General features: G+C 42.8%; 1 protein-coding gene across 1 annotated transcript in view; it reads left to right on the top strand.

Moving 5' to 3' along the window:
• Nucleotides 1-24,356, top strand: part of SH3RF3 (SH3 domain containing ring finger 3) — a 398,130-nt gene that overhangs the window by 327,395 nt on the left and 46,379 nt on the right. Inside the window, exon 8 of the mRNA XM_045981399.1 lies at nt 18,680-19,014. Within this exon, the coding sequence (XP_045837355.1) occupies nt 18,680-19,014 (335 nt within the window). The remainder of the gene's footprint in view (nt 1-18,679; nt 19,015-24,356) is intronic.

The raw sequence follows: 24,356 nt of genomic DNA, 5'->3' as shown, positions 1-24,356 counted from the left end.
ATGAATTTAAATAGAATGTATAAAGATGCAGTGTGTGTGTATGTGTGTGTGTGTATACATACACACATATGTATGTACGTATTCATGTATGTATGTATACATGCACATACATATTCATACAGTGGAATATTAGTCATCAAAAGAATGAAATCTTGCCATTTGCAATGACATGGATGGAACTAGAGGTTATTATGCTAAGCAAAATAAGTAAGTCAGAGAATGACAAATACAATATGATTTCATGTATATGTGGAATTTAAGAAATAAAACAGATGAACATAGGGGAAGGGAAGCAAAAATAAAATAAGATGAAAATTGAGAGGAAGGCAAGCCAGAAGAGATGCTGATCTAGGACACAAACAGGGTTGCTAGAGAGAAGGTGGGTGGGGAGAAGGGGTAACTGGGAGATGGGCAGTAAGGAGGGCACTTGATGGAATTAGCACTAGGTATTATATGCAACTGATGAATCACTAAATTCTACCCCAGTAACTAATAATATGTTAAATAAATAATAAAATTTATTTTATTTTATTTATAAAAGATAAAATTTATTTAATAATATGTTAAATAAAATGAACTTCAATAAAGAAGTAAAATTAAAATTAAAATGTATAATGGCAAATGTATCATTTGGGGTGCATTTGGACATTGGGAGTGAAAAAATATATTATTATACTATACTATTATAAACTATTATACTATTATAAGTATGCTCTTATACTGTGTGAAGAGTTATGGAGTCACTTGTAGGTAGACTATGATAAACTAAAGATGTAAGCAAGCACTAAATATCAAAACAGTTACAGCAAATAAGCTAACAGAGGAGGTAAAATGGAATCATAAAAACTTCTAATTAATCCAAAAGAAGGCATAAAAAGAGAGGAAAGTAAATGAAGAATACATGAGTAAAATGGTAAACATGTAGTAAAATGTAGGTTTAATCCTAGTCATAAAAATAAATATAAATGGTCTAAACAACTTTAAAGAGAATGCAGAGATTGTCAAGTATTATTTTTTAAACAGATGAAACCTAACCATATGCTGTGAACAGGAAACATATTTTAATACTTTAAATACAAAAAACAAAAATAAGTAAGAATAGTAACGAAAGGATCAAGATATATGGTTGATTCTCATGATCCACAGTAGCTATGCTGTATAAAGTTTTCATGGACGCTATATTAGTGAGCACTAAACTATTGCACCTAAGTGAAATACATGCATGTATGTCTCACAGAGATTATAATCTTAAATATTAAAATAAGTCATTCTAGTAGATTCTATTTCTTTTACAAAAGAGAAAATAAGGTTCAGAAGGGACTGCCCAAGGCCACCCCATTAACAGGTGAAAAGCAGGGTTCAAGCCTGTCCAATCCGTCCCAGAGCTGGAGCATCTTGCACCACCCTGCCCTTCCCCCTCCCATCTCTGTCCCTGGGCTTCTCTGCATGAACTTAAACAAGAAGGAAGAACATCATTTTATTGCACCTCAGCTGGGAAAATGTGTCAGCGCCTCCAGTTTTTTGCTAGTAGGAACATGTCTGTGAATGACCACAAAAGCACCACAGGTATTGATTTGGGGGTTAAAAATCAATTGTAACTAGGTGAATTTGCACAGATAGAATCTATGGATAATGAGGATCAAATGTACCATGCTAATACTACTAAAAAGAAATCTGAAATGGTTATTTTAATATCAGAGTAGAATTTAGAACAAAGAATATTATTACTATATGAATGGCAATTTCATAATGATTTGTGGTCAGTGTGTCAAGAGGACTAACTATTTATGCCCAAATAACAGAACTTCAAAATATATAAGCAGTTATTGGTAGAGCTGCAAGGAGAAATAAATAGACTAATCCACAATTATAGTCAGAAATTTCAATACTTCTCTCAATGACTGGCAGAACAAGTAGAGAGCATATTGGTAAGAATATAGAACATTTTAGCAAGCTATAACTGATTTGACTTAATTGACTTGTATGGAGTGCTACACCAACAGCAAAATACATTCTTTTCAAGTGAACACAACATTTACCAAGATAGACCACATATTGGGCCCATAATATTTAAATCTCGATAAACTTAAAGGTATTTAAGTCTCACAAATTATATTACCTGACTACAATACAGATGAATTAGACATTAATAACATAAAGATATTCCTAAATATTTGAAACTAAATACCACACACACTTAAACCATGGATGAAAGAAGAAATCAAAAGTGATTTTAACAAGTGTTTCGAACTGAATGAAAATGAAAATACAGCATATCAAAATTTGTGGGATGTCACTAAAGCAGTACTTATGGGAAAATTTATAGCACTGAACACAGATGGTAGGGAAAAATAGAGCTCAAATCGGTCACCTCAGTTTTACTTTAAGAAATGAGAAAAAAAGAGCAAAGGAAGCTAAAAGAAGCAGAAAAAAGTCAGTGCAGAAATAAATGAACTAGAAAACAGAAAAACAGTAGAGAAAATCAATGAAACTGAACTTGTTTCGTTGAAAAGATCCGTAATAAAATTGGTAAGAATCAAGTCAGAGAGATAAAGAATACAGAGAGACTACAAAAATTATCAATACCAGGAATAATAGATTTTACAGATTAATAAGGGATTATTATTTTACTTCAGATTTTACAGAATATAAGGTTTATAAAAAATTATGCCAATAAACTCAATATATTAGACAAAACATAAATTCCTTAAAAAACAGAAATTAATACACGTAAGAAACAATAAATAACTGAATAGGCCTGTGTCTATTAAAATTGAAGTAGAAGTTGAATTAGTTAAAAACTTTCCACAAAGAAATCTCCAAGCCTGAGTGGCTTCGTTGTTAAATTATACCTAATGACTAAGGGAAAAAATACAACAATTCCATTGAAACACTTCCAGAAAATTGAAAAGAAGGGAGAATATTTCGTAACTCTTTCTATAAGGCTAACTCTACCCTCATACCCAAACCTGACAAAGGCACTGAAATAAAATAAAACTGCAGACCAATATCAACTGTAAACACAGATGTAAAAACTCTCGACAAAATTTTAGCAGTCAATTATAGTAATAAATAAAAAGGATAATACATCACGACCAAGTAGAGTTTCTCTTAGGAATTCAAGGTTTGACTTGCATTTAACAGTCAATATAATTTATTATATTAACAAACTAAAGAATAAAAAAATATCAACTCAATAGATGTGGAAAATTTTTTTTTTTACAAAATCTAGCACAATTTCCTGATTAAAAACTGTTAGAAAATGAGAAAATAGAAATAAGCTGCTTGATCTGATAATGGGCATCTATGAAAACCACAACTAACCTCAGACTTAATAGAGACTGAAATCTTTCCCCCTGAGATCAGGATTAAACAGGGATATCCACTCTTGCCACTTCTATTCAGTATTGTACTGTAAGTTCTAGCCAGAGCAGTTAGTCAAGAAAAAGATATAAAAAGCATGCAGACTGGAAAGGAGGGAGTAAAATTATGTCTATTTGCATATAATATGAACTTGAATATAGAAAACCCTGGAGAATCCACACTAACCCAAAGAGCTTTCTTTATAGTTAATAAATGAGTGCAGCAAGGTTGCAGGATCCAAGATTAATATACAAAAATCAATTGTATTTTTACATACTAGCAGTGAATAGTTAGAAATTGATGTTTTTAAAAAATGATAATAATTTTAATAAGAACAAATGTAAATTAGGGTTATAGCCTATAAAAGAAGAGGAAGACCTGTCCACTGAAAATTACCAAATATTGCTAAGAGAAATTGAATAAGACTGAAATAAGTAGAGCAGTATATTTTATTCATAAATGAGAAGACTTAATATTGTTAAGGGCTCTATTCTCCAAAAATTTACCTATAGATTCAATGGAATACCAACCACAATGCCACTCAACTTTTTTGTAGAGATTTGAAATCTATTTCTCAAATTCATTTAGACATAAAAAGAACCTAAAATAGCTGAAACAACCATGAAAAGAACAACAAAGTTGGAAGGCTAACACTGATTTCAAGATTTAAGGTTACTGGGACACCTGGGTGGTGACTCAGTTGGTTAAGCAACAGCCTTCAGCTCAGGTCATGATCCCAGAGTCCCTGGATGGAGTCCCACATCGGGCTCCCTACTTGGTGGGAAGTCTGCTTCTCCCTCTGACCTCTCACCTCTCATGCTCACTCTCTCTCTCTCTCTCATGTTAAATAAATAAAATTTACATTTATTCTCTCTCTCAAATATGTAAATAAAATCTTTTTTAAAAAGACATAAGTTTACAGTAATCAAATCCATGTGATATTGGTGTAAAGATGAGCAACTACATCTGTGGATACTTTTTTCTGAAAACAGAAAAGTGTCCATTAAATTTGCTGACAGGTGGAATCATAGTTGATCATGTTCAGAGAATATTTGATGGAATGAAAGCGAGAAACCATATTTCTGAGAAGTGACTGAGAAGTGAGTGAAGGATTCCTGAATACTATGGGATAGTGAGTTCATGTGGAAATCCCCTATTATTTCTGTTTTAAACACAGATTTCTTTGTTTTTAAATTTTTGAAAAGTCAACTCTGTGGATCGAAACAAAATGGAACACATGATAGCAAGTAGGATGGCTTACTGGGATGAAAAGCAGGCAGTATTTGACTTTCAGCTCCTGCAAGAGAAAATGGACAGGAAGTCTCTGGTGAGTATCAGGGGACCAGAGCCATGTGCAATGGTTTAAACAGCTGCGGTCTCTTCCATTCTTGGGGAATGGTTAGTACTAAGCTGCTGCCAGGGGTATAGGAGAGGAGAGAGAAGACCATCTTGACATGGAGCTGAGTTCGGCTATGGCCTGAGGACCAGAGCCCAAACCATCCAGTTACACCTGGTTCTGAGAGGCGGTCGCAGAGGACCATGCAGAAGCAGTGGCTGAGTGGGTTGAGACTCTGCCTTTGGCTTGGGTCATGATCTCAGGGTCCTGGGATTGAGCCCTGCATTGGGCTCTCTGCTCAGTGGGGGGTCTGTTTCCCCCTCCCCTCTGCCTGCCTCTCTGCCTACTTGTGATCTCCCCCTCTCTCTGTCAAATAAATAAATAAAATCTTAAAAAAAAAAAAAAGAAGCAGTGACAAGGCTACAATGACAATAAGATAGTCGTGCTCAAAAGGAACCTGCCCATGGAAATCTCAAAGCACAACGGAAACACTAAGGCAAAAAGGATAGCCAATAAACTGAGGAAATGGGAAAGAAATAAGAGAGCAATCTGAAAAAGACTTTGCTATCAGTATATTTGAGATCCTCTAGGGGTGCCTGGCTAGCTCAGTCAGAGAGCATCTGATTCTTAATTCTGGGGTCATGAGTTCAAGTCCCACATTGGGCGTGGGGCCTAGTTAAAAATAAATAAATAAATAAAAATAAAAGATAAAAAAGTCAATAAAATAAAAATAAAAGATCCTCTAAAAGGGAAAAGAAAGAATAACATCTACTCCCCCCACCTCCCCCAAGAAAGAAAGAATAAAACAGGGTCTTAGACGGGAGAAAAATTGAATGGATAGCTATGAATCAGAAACTGATGGGTATGAAAAAGAACCAACTTGAAGTTTTGGAAAGGGAAAAATAGATTTACTTAAATACAGAATCTCTACAGGTACCATGAACTCTAGCCTGAACACAGTTGAAGATGGAAACTGGTGACACTGGAAAGCTGTAGAGGGAGTATATCCAGAGCACAGAGCAGAGATGAAAACTGCCATGAGAGCAAATACAGATCGTGCAAAGAACTGAGTGAAAAGTAAGAAAGAACGAATGCAGACACTATTTCAAGAATACTAGGTATAAAGAAAAACCAGGAAAGGAGGTACTGACCAAAAAAAAGGACTGTTTTTGAAATGGGAGCTATAACTTTGTTAGTAAATTAACAGGAGGAAAGTTATCAGAGATATTTAATACAGGCAAGAAGGGGAAGAGCCAGAAGGAAGGATCAAGAAGAACGTGATGGGTAGACCTCTTGGGACTCTTTATCCTTGAAACTGTAGGGCAGGGTGGGTCTAGATGTGGATGAGTTAAGAGAGGGGCTAGCCTGGCCTGAAGTTTGGGGAGTTGCGAATGTTCCATTTCATCCATGAAATGGGAAGTGATCAACTTGAGAATAAGAAAGGGGCAATGTAAACCTGGGGGCATCATGTTGCCTAATTTCAAGCTTTATTACAAAACTGTGATCACCAAGGCAGTATGGTCCTGGCACAAAAACAGACACATAGACCAATGGAACAGAGTAGAGAACACAGGTATGGACCCTCAACTCTATGGTCAAATAATCTTTGACAAAGCAGGAAAAATGGAGAAAAGACAGTTTCTTCAATAAATGGTCCTTGGAAAATTGGACAGCTATGTGTAGAAAAATGAAACTCAGCCATTCTCTTACACCATACACAAAGATAAACTCAAAATGGATGAAAGACTTCAATGTGAGACAGGAATCCATCAGAATACTAGAGGAGAACATAGGCAGTAACTTCAACATGGGCCATAGAAACTTCTTTCAAGACATGTCTTCAAAACCAAAGGAAACAAAAGTGAAAATGAACTTTTGGGACTTCATCAAGATCAAAAGCTTCTGCACAGCAAAGGAAACAGTCAACAAAACAAAGAGGCAACCCACGGAATGGGAAAAGATATTCGCAAATGACAATACAGACAAAGGGCTGATATCCAAGATCTATAAAGAACACCTCAAACTCAACACCCAAAAAATAGAAAATCATTTCAAAAAATGGGGAGAAGACATGAACAGACACTTCTCCAAAGAAGATATACAAATGGCTAACAGAAATACGAAAAAATGTTCATCATCATTAGCCATCGGGGAAATTCAAATCAAATTTCATTGAGCCAGTCTGATCAAAATTCCACTGGTATTTTTCAAAGAGCTGGAGCAAATAATCCTAAAATTTGTATGGAAACAGAAGAGACCCCAAATTGCTAAGGAAATGTTGAAAAACAAAAACAAAACTGGCGGCATCACGTTACCTGATTTCAAGCTTTACTACAAAGCTGTGATCACCAAGACAGCATGGTACTGGCATAAAAACAGACACATAGACCAGTGGAACAGAGTGGAGAGCCCAGATATGGACCCTCAACTCTATGGTCAAATAATCTTCGACAGGAGGGAGGAGTCAAGATGGCGGAGAAGTAGCAGCCTGAGACTACATCAGGTAGCAGGAGATCAGCTCGATAGCTTATCTAAACATTGCAAACACCTACAAATCCAACGGGAGAGCGAAGAGAAGAAGAACAGCAACTCTAGAAACAGAAAATCAACCACTTTCTGGCCGAGAAGTGAATCTAAAACGACGGGAAGATAGACCGCGGGGGGAGGGGCCGGCTCCCGGCAAGCGGCGGAGGAACGGAGCACAAAATCAGGACTTTTAAAAGTCTGTTCCACTGAGGGACATTGCTCCAGAGGCTAAACCAGGGTGAAGCCCACGCGGGGCCAGCGTGGCCCCAGGCCCCGCAGGGTCACAGAAGGATCGGGGGTGTCGGAGTGTCTGAGAGCTCGCAGGTATTAGAACGGAGAAGCCGGCTGCAGAGACAGAGCCGAGGACTGAACTCTCAGCTCGGGGTTACCTTGAACTGGTCGCGGGCTGGGTGAGCTCGGAGCGCGGCTAGAGGCCGGGGATACGGGAGTGATTGGGTGCTGTCCTCTGGGGGCGCACTGAGGAGTGGGGACCCAGGCTCTCTGCTCCTCCGGGCCGAGGCTGGGAGGCCGCCATTTTCATTCCCGTCCTCCGGAACTCTACGGAAAGCGTTCAGGGAACAGAAGCTCCCAAAAGCGAACCCGAGCCGATTACTTAGTCCGGCCGCCGGTAAGGGCGGTGCAATCCGGCCTCGGGCAAAGACACTTGAGAGTCACTACAACAGGCCCCTCCCCCAGAAGATCAACAAAATATCCAGCCAGGACGAAGTTCATCTATCAAGGAGAAAGCAGATTCAATTCCTAAGACAGCAGAGCAATTCCAGAGGAGGAGAAAGCAAATCACGGAACTCACGGCTTTCTCCCCATGATTCTTTAGTCTTGCGGCTACTTCAATTTTTTTTTTCTTTTTTCAATTTTTTTTCTTTTTTCAATTTTTTTTTCTTTTTTCTTTTTTCTTCTTCTGCTAAATTTTTTAAAACTTTTACCCTTTTCTTTCTTAACGTTTTTTTGACTAGTTCATCTAAATATATATATTTTTTCTTTCTTTTTTATATTTTTTTATTTGTTTTATTTTTTAAATTTTTTTCTTTTTTTTTTCTTTTATTTTCAGAACCTGTTTTTATCCCCTTTCTCCCCCCCACAATTTGGGGTCTCTTCTGATTTCGTTACAGCGCATTTTTCCGGGGTCTTTGCCACCCTATTAGTAGTTTATTTGCTCCTTCATATCCTCTTATCTGGACAAAATGACAAGGCAGAAAAAATCACCACAAACAAAAGAACAAGAGACAGTACTGAAGGCTAGGGACCTAACCAATACAGACATTGGTAATATGTCAGATCAAGAGTTCAGAATGACGATTCTGAACATTCTAGCCGGGCTCGAAAAAGGCATGGAAGATATTAGAGAAACCCTCTCTGGAGATATTAAAGCCCTTTCTGGAGAAATTAAAGAACTAAAATCTAACCAAGTTGAAATCAAAAAAGCTATTAATGAGGTGCAATCAAAAATGGAGGCTCTCACTGCTAGGATCAATGAGGCAGAAGAAAGAATTAGTGATATAGAAGACCAAATGACAGAGAATAAGGAAGCTGAGCAAAAGAGGGACAAACAGCTACTGGACCATGAGGGGAGAATTCGAGAGATAAGTGACACCATAAGATGAAACAACATTAGAATAATTGGGATTCCAGAAGAAGAAGAAACAGAGAGGGGAGCAGAAGGTCTATTGGAGAGAATCATTGGAGAGAATTTCCCTAATATGGCAAAGGGAACAAGCATTAAAATCCAGGAGATGCAGAGAACCCCCCTCAAAGTCAACAAGAATAGGTCCACACCCCGTCACCTAATGGTAAAATTTACAAGTCTTAGTGACAAAGAGAAAATCCTGAAAGCAGCCCGAGAAAAGAAGTCTGTAACATACAATGGTAAAAATATTAGATTGGCAGCAGACTTATCCACAGAGACCTGGCAGGCCAGAAAGAGCTGGCATGATATATTCAGAGCACTCAACGAGAAAAACATGCAGCCAAGAATACTCTATCCAGCTAGGCTATCATTGAAAATAGAAGGAGAGAGCAAAAGCTTCCAGGACAAACAAAAACTGAAAGAATTTGCAAACACCAAACCAGCTCTACAGGAAATATTGAAAGGGGTCCTCTAAGCAAAGAGAGAGCCTAAAAGTAGTAGATCAGAAAGGTACAGAGACAATATACAGTAACAGTCACCTTACAGACTAATAATGGCACTAAATTCATATCTCTCAATAGTTACCCTGAATGTTAATGGGCTAAATGCCCCAATCAAAAGACACAGGGTATCAGAATGGATAAAAAAACAAAACCCATCAGTATGTTGCCTACAAGAAACACATTTTAGACGCGAAGACACCTCCAGATTTAAAGTGAGGGGGTGGAAAACAATTTACCATGCTAATGGGCATCAGAAGAAAGCTGGGGTGGCAATCCTTATATCAGATCAATTAGATTTTAAGCCAAAGACTATAATAAGAGATGAGGAAGGACACTATATCCTACTCAAAGGGTCTGTCCAACAAGAAGATCTAACAATTTTAAATATCTATGCCCCTAACGTGGGAGCAGCCAACTATATCAACCAATTTATAACAAAATCAAAGAAACACATCAATAATAGTAATAGTAGGGGACTTTAACACTCCCCTCACTGAAATGGACAGATCATCCAAGCAAAAGACCAACAAGGAAATAAAGGCCTTAAATGACACACTGGACCAGATGGACATCACAGATATATTCAGAACATTTCATCCCAAAGCAACAGAATACACATTCTTCTCTAGTGCACATGGAACCTTCTCCAGAATAGATCACATCCTGGGTCACAAATCAGGTCTCAACCGGTATCAAAAGATTAGGATTATTCCCTGCATATTTTCAGACCACAATGCTCTGAAGCTAGAACTCAATCACAAGAGGAAAGCTGGAAAGAACCCAAATACACGGAGACTAAACAGCATCCTTCTAAAGAATGAATGGGCTAACCAGGAAATTAAAGAAGAATTGAAAAAATTCATGGAAACAAATGATAATGAAAACACAACAGTTCAAAATCTGTGGGACACAGCAAAGGCAGTCCTGAGAGGAAAATATATAGCGGTACAAGCCTTTCTCAAGAAACAAGAAAGGTCTCAAGTACACAACCTAACCCTACGCGTAAAGGAGCTGGAGAAAGAACAAGAAAGAAACCCTAAACCCAGCAGGAGAAGAGAAATCATAAAGATCAGAGCAGAAATCAATGAAATAGAAACCAAAAAAACAATAGAAAAAATCAATGAAACTAGGAGCTGGTTCTTTGAAAGAATCAATAAGATTGATAAACCCCTGGCCAGACTCATCAAAAAGAAAAGAGAAAGGACCCAAATCAATAAAATCATGAATGAAAGAGGAGAGATTACAACTAACACCAAAGAAATACAGACAACTATAAGGACATACTATGAGCAACTCTACGCCAACAAATTGGCCAATCTGGAAGAAATGGATGCATTCCTAGAGACATATAAACTACCACAACTGAACCAGGAAGAAATAGAAAACCTGAACAGGCCCATAACCAGTAAGGAGATTGAAACAGTCATCAAAAATCTCCAAACAAACAAAAGCCCAGGGCCAGACGGCTTCCCAGGGGAATTCTACCAAACATTTAAAGAAGAACTAATTCCTAATCTCCTGAAATTGTTCCAAAAAATAGAAATGGAAGGAAAACTTCCAAACTCATTTTATGAGGCCAGCATCACCTTGATCCCAAAACCAGACAAGAATCCCACCAAAAAAGAGAACTACAGACCAATATCCTTGATGAACACAGACGCAAAAATTCTCGCCAAAATACTAGCCAATAGGATTCAACAGTACATTAAAAGGATTATTCACCACGATCAAGTGGGATTTATTCCAGGGCTGCAGGGTTGGTTCAACATCCGCAAATCAATCAATGTGATAGAACACATTAATAAAAGAAAGAACAAGAACCATATGATACTCTCCATAGATGCTGAAAAGGCATTTGACAAAGTACAGCATCCTTTCCTGATCAAAACTCTTCAAAGTGTGGGGATAGAGGGCACATACCTCAATATTATCAAAGCCATCTATGAAAAACCCACCGCAAATATCATTCTCAATGGAGAAAAACTGAAAGCTTTTCCGTTAAGGTCAGGAACACGGCAGGGATGTCCATTATCACCACTGCTATTCCACATAGTACTAGAAGTCCTAGCCTCAGCAATCAGACAACAAAAAGAAATTAAAGGCATCCAAATTGATAAAGAAGAAGTCAAACTATCATTCTTCGCAGATGATATGATACTATATGTGGAAAACCCAAAAGACTCCACTCCAAAACTGCTAGAACTTGTACAGGAATTCAGTAAAGTGTCAGGATATAAAATCAATGCACAGAAATCAGTTGCATTTCTGTACACCAACAACAAGACAGAAGAAAGAGAAATTAAGGAGTCAATCCCATTTACAATTGTACCCCAAACTATAAGATACCTAGGAATAAACCTAACCAAAGAGACTAAGAATCTATACACAGAAAATTATAAAGTACTCATGAAAGAAATTGAGGAAGACACAAAAAAAAATGGAAAAATGTTCCATGCTCCTGGATTGGAAGAATAAATATTGTGAAAATGTCTATGCTACCTAAAGCAATCTACACATTTAATGCAATCCCTATCAAAATCCCATCCATTTTTTTCAAAGAAATGGAACAAATAATCCTCAAATTTATATGGAACCAGAAAAGACCTCGAATAGCCAAAGGAATATTGAAGAACAAAGCCAAAGTTGGTGGCATCACAATTCCGGACTTCAAGCTCTATTACAAAGCTGTCATCATCAAGACAGCATGGTACTGGCACAAAAACAGACACATAGATCAGTGGAACAGAATAGAGAGCCCAGAAATCGACCCTCAACTCTATGGTCAACTAATCTTCGACAAAGCAGGAAAGAATGTCCAATGGAAAAAAGACAGCCTCTTCAATAAATGGTGCTGGGAAAATTGGACAGCCACATGCAGAAAAATGAAATTGGACCACTTCCTTACACCACACACGAAAATAGACTCCAAATGGATGAAGGACCTCCATGTGAGAAAGGAATCCATCAAAATCCTTGAGGAGAATGCAGGCAGCAACCTCTTCGACCTCAGCCGTAGCAACATCTTCCTAGGAACAACGGCAAAGGCAAGGGAAGCAAGGGCAAAAATGAACTCTTGGGACTTCATCAAGATCAAAAGCTTTTGCACAGCAAAGGAAACAGCTAACAAAACCAAAAGACAACTGACAGAATGGGAGAAGATATTTGCAAACGACATATCAGATAAAGGGCTAGTATCCAAAATCTATAAGGAACTTAGCAAACTCAACACCCAAAGAACAAACAATCCCATCAAGAAATGGGCAGAGGTCATGAACAGACATTTCTGCAAAGAAGACATCCAGATGGCCAACAGACACATGAAAAAGTGCTCCACGTCACTCGGCATCAGGGAAATACAAATCAAAACCACAATGAGATATCACCTCACACCAGTCAGAATGGCTAAAATTAACAAGTCAGGAAATGACAGATGCTGGCGAGGATGCGGAGAAAGGAAAACCCTCCTCCACTGTTGGTGGGATGTAAGCTGGTGCAACCACTCTGGAAAACAGCATGGAGGTTCCTCAAAATGTTGAAAATAGAACTACCGTATGACCCAGCAATTGCACTACTGGGTATTTACCCTAAAGATACAAACATAGTGATCCGAAGGGGCACGTGTACCCGAATGTTTATAGCAGCAATGTCTACAATAGCCAGACTATGGAAAGAACCTAGATGTCCATCAACAGATGAATGGATCAAGAAGATGTGGTATATATACACAATGGAATACTATGCAGCCATCAAAAGAAATGAAATCTTGCCATTTGTGACGACGTGGATGGAACTAGAGCGTATCATGCTTAGTGAAATAAGTCAATCGGAGAAAGACAACTATCATATGATCTCCCTGATATGAGGACATGGAGAAGCAACATGTGGGGGTAGGGGGATAGGAGAAGAATAAATGAAACAAGATGGGATTGGGAGGGAGACAAACCATAAATGACTCTTAATCTCACAAAACAAACTGGGGGTTGCTGGGGGGAGGTGGGATTGGGAGAGGGGGAGCGGGCTATGGACATTGGTGAGGGGAGGCGAACCATAAGAGACTATGGACTCTGAAAAACAACCTGAGGGTTTTGAAGGGTCAGGGGTGCGAGGTTGGGGCAACCTGAGGGTTTTGAAGTGTCAGGGGTGGGAGGTTGGGGGAGCAGGTGGTGGGTAATGGGGAGGGCACGTTTTGCATGGAGCACTGGGTGTTGTACAAAATGAATACTGTTACGCTGAAAAATTAAATAAAATGGGAAAAAAATAATCTTCGACAAAACAGGAAAAAATACAGAATGGAAAAAAGACAGTCTCTTCAATAAATGGTCCTGGGCAAACGGGACAGCTATATGTACAACAATGAAACTCGACCATTCTCTTACACCATACACAAAGATAAACTCTAAATGGATAAAAGACCTCAACGTGAGACAGGAATCCATCAGAATACTAGAGGAGAACATAGGCAGTAACCTCTTCGATATCAGCCACAGCAACTTCTTTCAAGATATGTCTCCAAAGGCAAAGGAAACAAAAGTGAAAATGAACTTTTGGGACTTCATCAAGATTAAAAGCTTCTGTACAGCAAAGGAAACAGTCAACAAAACAAAAAGGCAACCCACGGAATGGGAGAAGATATTTGCAAATGACAGTACAGACAAAAGGTTGATATCCAGGATCTATAAAGAACTTCTCAAACTCAACACACACAAAACAGATAATCATATCCAAAAATGGGCAGAAGATATGAACAGACACTTCTCTAATGAAGACATGCAAATGGCTATCAGACACATGAAAAAATGCTCGTCTTCAGTAGCCATCAGGGAGATTCAAATTAAAACCACATTGAGATATCACCTTACACAGTTAGAATGGCCAAAACTAGCAAGACAGGAAACAACGTGTGTTGGAGAGGTTGTGGAGAAAGGGGAACCCCCTTACACTGTTGGTGGGAATGCAAGTTAGTGCAGCCACTTTGGAGAACAGTGTGGAGATTCCTCAAGAAATTAAAAATAGAGCTTCCCTATGACCCTGCCATTGCACTGCAGGATATTTACCCCAAAGATACAGATGCAGTGAAAAGAAGAGCCATCTGTACCCCAATGTTTATAGCAGCAATGGCTATGGTCGCCAAACTGTGGAAAGAATGAAGATGCCCTTCAAAGGATGAATGGATAAGGAAGATGTGGTCCATATACATGATGGAGTATTATGCCTCCATCAGAAAGGATGAATACCCAACTTTTGTAGCAACATGGACGGGACTGGAAGAGATTATGCTGAGCGAAATAAGTCAAGCAGAGAGAGTCAAGTATCATATGGTCTCACTTATTTGTGGAGCCTAACAAAGTACATGGAGGACATGGGGAGATGGAGAGGAGAAGGGAGTTGAGGGAAATTGGAAGGGGAGATGAACCATGAGAGACTATGGACTCTGAAAAACAACCTGAGGGTTTTGAAGGGGCGGGGGGTGGGATGTTGGGGAACCAGGTGTTGGGTAATAGGGAGGGCACATATTGCATGGAGCACTGGGTGTGGTGCAAAAACAATGAATACTGTTACGCTGAAAAAAATAAATAGGAAAAAAAAACCTCATTGAGAGGGGCACCTGAGTGGCTCAGTGGGTTAAGCCTCCGCCTTCGTCTCAGATCATGATCTCAGGGTCCTGGGATCGAGTCCTGCATTGGGCTCTCTGCTCAGCGGAGAACCTGCTTCCCCCTTCTCTCTATGCCTGCCTCTGCCTACTTGTGATCTCTATCAAATAAATAAATAAAATCTTTAAAAACAAACAAACAAAAAACCTCATTGAGATACCACCTTATACCAGTGAGAATGACCAAAACTAACAAGACAGGAAACAACAAATGTTGGAGAGGTTGTGGAGAAAGGGGAACCCTCTTACACTCTTGGTAGAAATGCAAGTTGGCGCAGACACTTTGGAAAACAGTGTGGAGATTCCTCAATAAATTAAAAATAGAGCTTCCCTATGGCCCTGCAATTGCACTATGGGTATTTACCACCGAGATACCGATGTAGAGAAAAGAAGGGTCATATGTACTCCAGTGTTTATAGCAGCAATGTCCACAATAGCCAAACTGTGGAAAGAGCCAAGATGCTCTGCAACAGACGAATGGATAAAGAAGATGTGGTCCATATATACAATGGAATATTATGTCTCCCTCAGAAAGGATGAATACCCAACTTTTGCATCAACATGGACGAGAATGGAGGAGATTATGCTGAGTGAAATAAATCAAGCAGAGAAAGTCAATTATCATATGGTTTCACTTACTTATGGAGCATAAGGAATAATATGGAGGACATTAGGAGAAGGATTAAATTGGGAGAAATCGGAGGGGGAGATGAAACATGAGAGACTGTGGACTCTGAGAAGCAAACTGATGGTTTTAGAGGGGAGGGAGTAAGGGGATGGGTGAGCCTGGTGGTGGGCATTAAGGAGGCATGTATTGCGTGGAGGGCTTGGTGTTGTACATAATCCTGGAACACTGCATCAAAAACTAATGATATATTTTATGGTGACTAACATAACACAATTGAAAAAAAAAGAAAAGAGCAACATTGATGGTAAAGTAGATCATTATTCATTCAACTATTTATATAAACCACATGTGGGATGAAGTAGCGGTGAACGGAGTGAGGTCCAATAGGATTTAGGCACCCCATAGTTGCTGGAGCATGCCAAAGGTTCATAGAGGAGAGGTAGAGGGGAACGGAGACTACGGAGTAAGAACATTTTCTCGGACTGCCTGCCTCTGTGAAGCAGGTTGCTTTGGTATTGCTAACCAGTAGGATGACCAGAGCAACAGCAGTCCAGGTCAGTCCAAGGTTGGGCGGCACAGAGTGGGTGATTCCAAGGATAAATCCTCCTGGGGATCAGTGGAATCCCACATTCTTCTACCAGCCAGCCTGCTCCTCTTTCTCACGGAGGATTTTTATCTTCTCCAGTGATTCAATTCTGTAAAATCTGAAGAAATATTTTAATTGAGGTTTTCTTTTCTCAAAGACTTGTTCATTCATTCAAGAAATTTATCAAGCACCTGCTGCATGCTGGGCAGCAGTCCAGCTGTTCGAAATAGATCTGTGAACTCTACAGCAAGTGGAGCTCCCTCGTGGAGCTAGCTCAGCTTATAGTGGGGGCAGACAGGCAGGGAACAGTGAACACACGAGGGAGAGGGTGTCCTACAGATGGGTATGAGCAGATAGTGCCGTGGGAGGAGAGGGAAACCGAAGCAGGGCAAGAGGGGCTGGGATTGCAGAGCGGCACTCTGCACTGCTCAGTGGGTTGGCAAAAACAGGACTCTCTGGGAGGGCAGTGTATGAGGTGACTGAAGCAGGCCAGGGGACGTGTGACTCTGGGGAAGAGGGTTCTGTGCCATAGCCTCTGAGGTGAGAGAGAGCCTGTGTTGGGAGAACAGCCAGGATGCTGGAGTGGCTGAAGGGAGGAGCAAGGGAGAAAACAGGGGAGCATGTCAAAGAGATTGCCTGGCAGGCAGGCTTAGAACTTTCTGGAACACCCTCTCCTCTTTTGCATTGGGTTTGGCAGGGTGATGTGGCAGGCAAGTGGAAGCCAGCCAGAGGTAGAGGGGAGTGGTGTAGGATTCAGCCGAAGAATCTGGAGCAGCCCCTGCAGGCTCTTGAGCCCAAGTGATTGCTCTTGCCTGGCCCAGCTGCCAATTCTCATTCCAGGGCTGGGGGGCTGGGGTGAAGGAGAGTTCAGACAGCTGGGGAGAGACAGACAAATGGCCCCAGGAGCACTATCCAAGTCACGGGTTACCTCGGGCTGATTGAGTGACCCCAGTGGGTTCATCGATCTCCATAGTTGCTTAACCTGGTCTTTTGAAACTTGGGGCCACATTCAGTGAGGATTCAAACCCACCCCAAACCCTGAATACTTCAAAAACCATAAATCAGCCTTTATTTATTTCACCTCCTAGAAACAGGCCGCAGCCAGAGTCCCGGAGTCCCGGAGAACCCAGGATCACATAATTAGATCTCACCAGCTCTTCCCACGCAGCACTGTCAGAGGGAAGAGGCCTGGCTTGCATGTGAAGGGGCTCTGGTTTGTCATGCCAAGTTACTTCACGTTCCAGGGAAGTGCTCTGAGGATTTATGAGTAGGTTATCTATTCAAGGCATATATGGTGGCTGAGAACATCATTTTGTTTCATGACAGGTATTTTTTTCATGTTGCAAATCCATAAATGCCATGGATTCTGGTGGTGGGAAATAAGGACAGTGTGAGGTGTAATTCTTCTCTAGAGGACAGTGCAAAAATGATGTGATCTGAGTTGTCTGATGTGGCATGAAGTGACGTGGGCTGCCACAACCCATGTCTTCCTTCGGGTCACCAGCTCAGGTCACAAGTCACCGTTCCTCTGGTGTGGCTCACTCTGTCGCCCAGTATGTTTCTTCTGTGATTAGTAAGGAGACAATTCTTTAAAATCACTAATGTGAGTTGCAGCAAGATTCATTTTAATCCAGTGTTGTGTTTAGAAGGAACTTGTGTTTTCGCATGGTGGGTTGTTACCAATGTTAGGCCTTCAGAACCTTACCATCCTTAGGAAGCATTTTTGCTGGCAGTAGGGGCCAGAGTTGTTTTTGTGAGGTTCCTGTTCTGTAAACCCAGGAAATGTTGCTTCGGCAATGGCCACAGGCAGATCGCGGTGAGAGGGGTGAAGGCTTGCCCCAAGACTACAGCTGCCTTCCGCCTATGACTGTCACCAGCTAAAGCTGCCACACGTTCTCAGCCTGAACTCAGCTGGCCCTAATACCAAGTGTGAACAGGGGACCAGGTTACAGTTCTGGGGTTGAGACCAACCAGAGTCAGGCTGTCAGCAGGGATCACCTTAGAGGGAGTGGGATCAATAACCCCTGGGCATCTTGGGGCTTCTTCAGGATTCTGTCACGGGCTTTACTTTTATGAACATTTTTCACAAAGCCATTATAAGAGAACTTGTGAGTGTATTAGTTCATCACAGCAGAGGAAACCAGTTAGAAGGCTTCATGGGAACCTAGGAATATGCCCATGCTCGTGGCAACCTTGGAAAAGGTGTTTTCGGTCCTCCTGAGAGTGAGCTGTTTTGTGCCATGGCAGGGCTTGGGAGATGGGATGTGTTTCCCTGGTCACCTGGCCTCAGTCTCTCTCCTGTGGAGCGTGGCTGGGTGTGGAGTGACCATAAAGAGAGGCTGTGAGCCCTGGGAGAAGGCTGAGGAAAGCGTCAGTGGCGACTACATTGCAGTTTCAAAACTAACCTTGCAACCCTACTCTCTCTCCAACCCCACGCTCCAGCTGCCCACTCCTCAGCCCAGGCCCAGGACCGACCAACTGCCACCGTGTCACCCCTGCGCACCCAGAACTCCCCATCCCGCCTGCCCGCCGCCAGCCTCAGGCCCCACTCCGTGGTGTCCCCACAGCACGTGCACCAGCCCCCCGTGCAGACGGTCATTGGGACCCAGTGCCCCCGACCAGCCATTCCGCTTACATCTGCAGCGTCTGCCGTCACACCTCCCAACGTCAGTGCTGCCAACCTCAACGGGGAGGCCGGAGGGGGCCCTGTCAGTGGCTTGTCGTCGTCCAGCCCCACCAACACCGGATGCAAACCAGATGAGAAGAAAAATGAAAAGGTAAGTGGCCTTTCTGAGTGAGCCCTGGCTGTGGCCCAGCATTATTTTAACTCTTTGGTACCAGACACCAATGACATTTTATAAAATTAAGGCGTGAATTAGGGCCCCAAGTTCCTGCCCTCAGATGCCTCAGGCCTATGACAGAGATGGAGCCAAACCAGCAAAGCAGCTATTTTCGGAGTGGAATTCAGGTAGGCCTCAGGTTCAAGTAGGGCTAACCTGAGCCCAGATAGAACTTTTATGCAAATCAGAGAAAAAGTGTCATTTCCTTAGAATGCTTTAATTCTGTCTGTTGGGAAGTCACTGTAATATGCTCATTTTGTTAGAACAAGATACTTTTTGCCAGGTACCAGGATATTATAATAATAAGTATACAAATCTACTTATATACAAAGTGAACAGCTTCCCTTCCCTTCAATGTGTCATCCTCGTGCAGTGTACAACCTGTTCAACCACGTGGGACAGGCCTGTTTTCTGAGGAGAAACAAGAGGGGGATGCTGGAATGACAGTTAATGTAGATAGCACTTTCAGCTATTCTTTTGTGAAGGAAATTGGGCTTATTCACAAAAGTCCAATGGGCTTGCCTCTGTTACTACCCAGCTAGACACTGGATTAGTCAGGATTAGAATCAGATTTCTAAATCAGTGCTGCCCAGTAAAACTATAATTCAAGCTACCTATCTAATTTAAAATCTTCTAGTAGCCACATTTTAATAAGTTAAAAGAATTCTAAAAATAAAATTTAAAAAAAAATTTGTTTTAATGGTATAATCTATTAAACCCAATATCTAAAAATATTATCATTTCAACATGTAATCTGTTTAAGGAAAATGTTGATGAGGTGTTTTACCATTTTTTACATTCAGTCTTTAAAACCCAGGGAGACATCTGCAATGCTCACAGGTGACTGCACTGCCCACTGTTGTCCTGGACACTGTGGACCCACATGTCTATCTGGGAGCTACTCTCTTCATTGTCTTACTGTATGAACAATATATCCTCATTCCCTCTTGGCTTTACCACAGGCTGTGGATCTTTTAGAACCTTTCTATATAAAACCAGTCTCTCTCTCTTTTTTTTTTTTTTTTAAGATTTTATTTATTTATTTGACAGAGAGAGAGCACAAGCAGGGGGAGCAGCAGAGGGAAAGGGAGAAGCAGACTCCTCACTGAGCAGGTAGCCTGATGCGGGGCTCGATCCCAGGACCCTGGGATAATAACCTGAGTTGAAGGCAAACGCTTAACAACTGAGCCACGCACACGCCCTTAAAACCAGTCTTCTGATGAGTGTGTGCTAGCCAGAGTTGGGGTGAACCCTGCAACACAGAATAGTATATTCAAGGCAAGGATAGCCGCTCCTGTCCCTTGAGGAACAGTACCAAATCCAGCGTTGACTTTCCAGGCCACATGTCCAGTGGACCCTGAAGGCACGCCTACTAGCTCACTTCCTAGGCTTGGAGGGAGCACAGAGGCTTCTCGGAACTATGCACACCAGATTCCCCAGGGCCCTCAGATCAGTGGTGCTCAGGCCTCATCACTGCCTGTCTCCTCTGGTCTGGAGGAATGTTATTCCCATGCTCAAGGGTGTGGAAGAAACCTTGGTCACAGCCACTGCTCCTGTGCTCTCACCCAGCAGAGATCAAGCCCCCCGAGACCAGCAAGGGTCCCAGGCACGAAGTGAAATCATTGCTCTGCCGTTTGTGTCCATGTCTGTTTGCAAATCCTTTGGTCTTGGCCTGCTCCCTTCCACCTTGCAGCCTGGTTGGGAGATGTAGATGGGCCTCATTGGGGGGCAGAGTGGGGGTACAAGCCCCCCTCACACTTGGAAATGCTTCCTGGAAGACTAGCTCCTCCAGACCTTAAAAAAGCAATGGACTTGGAAAGGGAAAGGCAATAATAGTTCTGTAAACATTTCTGGTTCTTTACCAAAAAATTCCCTCTCTCTAGTTTGCAAAACAGATAGGGCTAGGGCTCATGACATTAGAGTCAGTCTTGTAGGAAAGCGATATTGCTCACTATCTTGTCCTCTTAAGCATGTTGCTAAGGAAAACCAGCGCTGGGCCTGCTCTCAACATCCCCAGCCTGTTAGACACCTAGCAGGCATTTTGTTCTCACTCAGGGTTCACTCTCTGCTACCAGTTCTACATCAGCAAGGATGAGTTGAGTCCAGGGGACACCCAGAGGGTCCCTCTTGTTGAAAGACATCGTGGAAGGAATGCCTGCTCACAGAAGGAAAGCAGCAGATGTGTGCCCTTTGCGCAGGCAGCAGAAATGCACGGGCCAGCCCCTGCCTGTAGCGGCCGTGCGTGGGGCTGGGCACTGATGGCCGCAGCCAGGGGGCTGTCCATGCTGTGCTCTCAAGGAGGAGGTGAAATGGACTTGGCAGGATGAAGCAAGCACATCTTCGTAGGTACGACAGCAACCGTCCACGTCAGACCCCGGGGGAGAAATTCTGTGTATCGTCCTTCCGAATGTGATGTGTGGTTTTCACTTCTCGCCTCTCATACAAAGCATAAACAAAAAAAAAGCACTGGCCTGAAAAAAACCACCTGTTAATGGTTTTTCCTCTTGTATTCCCAGTTGAATTTCTCCTACTTCAGAATAAAGTGCAAACCATTCAGTTGCCATCTCTAGCAGAAGTGCCAAGACAGTAGCTGTTCCTGCGGTGTAGCCCAAGCCAGCTGAGTGCCCCTGGCTGGGGAAGCTTGGTGCCCTTGCGCTGTGCCCCTTGCCCTCCCCCCCGCCCCCACCAGGAACACAGCCGAACAGATTTCACCCACTTTGAAAACACAGCAGTTGCCTTCAGATCTATTTCTGGGTAAACCCATCACAGATGTGCCCATGTCTAATTCCAGTGGAAGGAATTTTTTTAAGTAATTTGCAGTATTGTCCAGGTTGTTTCTGTTGTGGATTTTCCTCTGAAAAAGGCGGAGCTCCCAGCCATGCTGTCCATGGAGACCCAAACCAAAGTGCCTGTGAGTTTTCACAGGGCCAGGCTCATCTGAAATTTGATCCAGGCCCTTCCAAGCATGGGCACAAGAGAGACGACGGTGACTGATGGGGCTCCTGGCCCCTGAGATAGTGGCAGGCATCATTCTCTCCTAGGAGCATGGGAGATTTCTTTCCAGGCATCCCAGCATGTGGGGTATAAAGAAGACCCAAATGTGGCTCATGGGCATTGATTGCTGTGGAGACCCCTGGGAGGCTGGCGCTCTGCTGGTCCTACACTTGGGTATTAGGCTTCTCAGCCCTGCTCCAAGGCAGGCCTTGTTCATTGGCCCTACTTGGCCCACTTTTGGGTTGAGGCCTCCAGAGAGACTCAAAGGCTGACAGGATGGGCACTCATTCTGTAGACTGAATCCTGAGCCAGAGCTCCTGTCTGGGCCCAGGGCTTCAGCCTGAGTGTGCAGCCTCCAGCCCCTGTCCCAGTGGCTCTTCCTGCCCATCTTTGTGGTCCTATGACTGCCTGCAGGGGCTGCCCTGTGGCCCGGCTGCCAGCCTCCTAGAGAGCTGCCCACTCCTGCTAGCAGGGCCCACTCCAGAGCTGTGCCCTTGTGCCTTAGCCCTGAAGCCCGCAGTGAGGAAGCCTGGACAGGACAGGGGTGCACAGAGGACAGGTCTGAGATGGGGGACTTCTGATCCAGGGATTCACTTAGAGCCCTGGACAGCGCTAGGGACTCTTCCAGCATCCAGAACCATTTGAGCTGGCTGGGGATCTGTTCTGCTTAGGGACAGATCTGCTGGGGGTGGCCCCACATGGAAGAGACCCCCTCCCCAAGAAGACATAGGAAGGAAGTGTGTTGTATAGCTTCAGGGTACCCCAAGCTGGATGGATCCCTTCCTGGTCTCCCAGGTTGGAGACAGGAGAGGCATCCCAGGCATGGGGAGGACCTCAGGGCACAGAGAAGACCCCAAAGCATGAGAAAGGCCCCACAATATGGAAATCATGAAGGTTACAGTTTTCAGAAGGTGCAGCTGGTGGGTCTCATTGGAGGTCTTCCCACCAAGGACTTGGGTCTAATGTTTCTGAAGAAGGGACTGGATACAATTTTTGGAGTCATCTTTGGTGCCCACAGATTGCAGAGTGGAAAGAAAATCTTGGAAGAATTTTCAGATGATCTGGAGTATTTAAGTTAACCCCTTTATGCTTAAATCCATTTCTGTGCTTGAAACAACCATCAAATACCACCTGTCCATCCATGACTTTTCTGTTTCTGAGGTCTTGTGAACACTCCGCACCAGATGATATGGGTCAGTTATCCCTCAGGGTGAACTCCATGGGAGAGTCATCCTAAAAAGAGCACTGTGCCCCTGGACAGGGGCCACGGTCAGTGACGAGCAGCAGTGACATGCTGAGGAAGGAGGTAGAAGATCATGGCCCTCCTGAAGCCAAGAAGCATCCCCCAGCCATCTGCTGGAAGTCACTCAAGTCACCCCTCTCTCTCCTGTTTATTACAAGGAACATGTATGTGGCCCAGGTAGAATGTTGGGCCCTGGGAGTCTATAGTGAGAAAAGATTCTGCTCCGGCCTGGAGGGACACTGAGTCTAGTACCAGGATGCAGGCTGGTAAACAGGCCATCATCTGGTGCAGAGTGTTCACAAGACCTCAGAAACAGAAAAGTCCCCACCTGCCGCCAGAGCCCACGTGGCAGTGAGCCGTGTGATCAAAGCCACGTGGCTCCCACGACCTTTATAATGAAGGCTTTGGGAGCTGGTCTGAGAGGAAGAGCAGACCTGACAGAACGACAGATAACAGCAGCAGCTGGGCCTGCCTGTAGCGGGGACAGGACCTATGGGTGTTTGCAGGTGAACTTTGAACTTGATCTGTATTATCTACGTCCCACCCATTTAAGAGTACAGCAAGGCATACATTATATAGGGTTGCAGCTATATTTTCAGTGGAAACCCAGGCAGGTTCAACAGAAAGAAATCTTGAGGGTGAAGCTTTTTAGAACAACCAGGCAGGTTTTTTTCTAAACTGAAGAATCACTGGTTTATGAATCATTTTCTCTGCAGTTGGGCTCACGGCAGTAAGCAAGCCTTGACTTGCACTGTTTCTAAGATGTGAACTGGAAGGGGGGCTACTGCAGGTTCTGTAAGCAACATCTCAGTTGCTGCCATCATGTTCCCAATTTCAAGACAGGCAGACACCCTCCTGCTGTCACGCACTAGCCACCAACCAAACCAGTGCAGGGGAGATGTCCTGCTGCGTTGGACGACATTAATCAGGGCTGGGGCTGGGCTGGGGCTGACCTCATCAGATCTGAATTCTGCTCTAGGCCTGGTCCTCACACTGAGCTCTTGCAGGGAGAGTTGCCCCCAACTCACTTGCAGGTCAGGCC

The sequence above is a fragment of the Meles meles genome, chromosome 16 (genome assembly GCF_922984935.1).
Source record: "Meles meles chromosome 16, mMelMel3.1 paternal haplotype, whole genome shotgun sequence".
Classification (NCBI taxonomy): domain Eukaryota; kingdom Metazoa; phylum Chordata; class Mammalia; order Carnivora; family Mustelidae; genus Meles; species Meles meles.
Note: the sequence above shows the minus strand (reverse complement) of the source record. Positions and strands in the feature narration are given on the sequence as shown.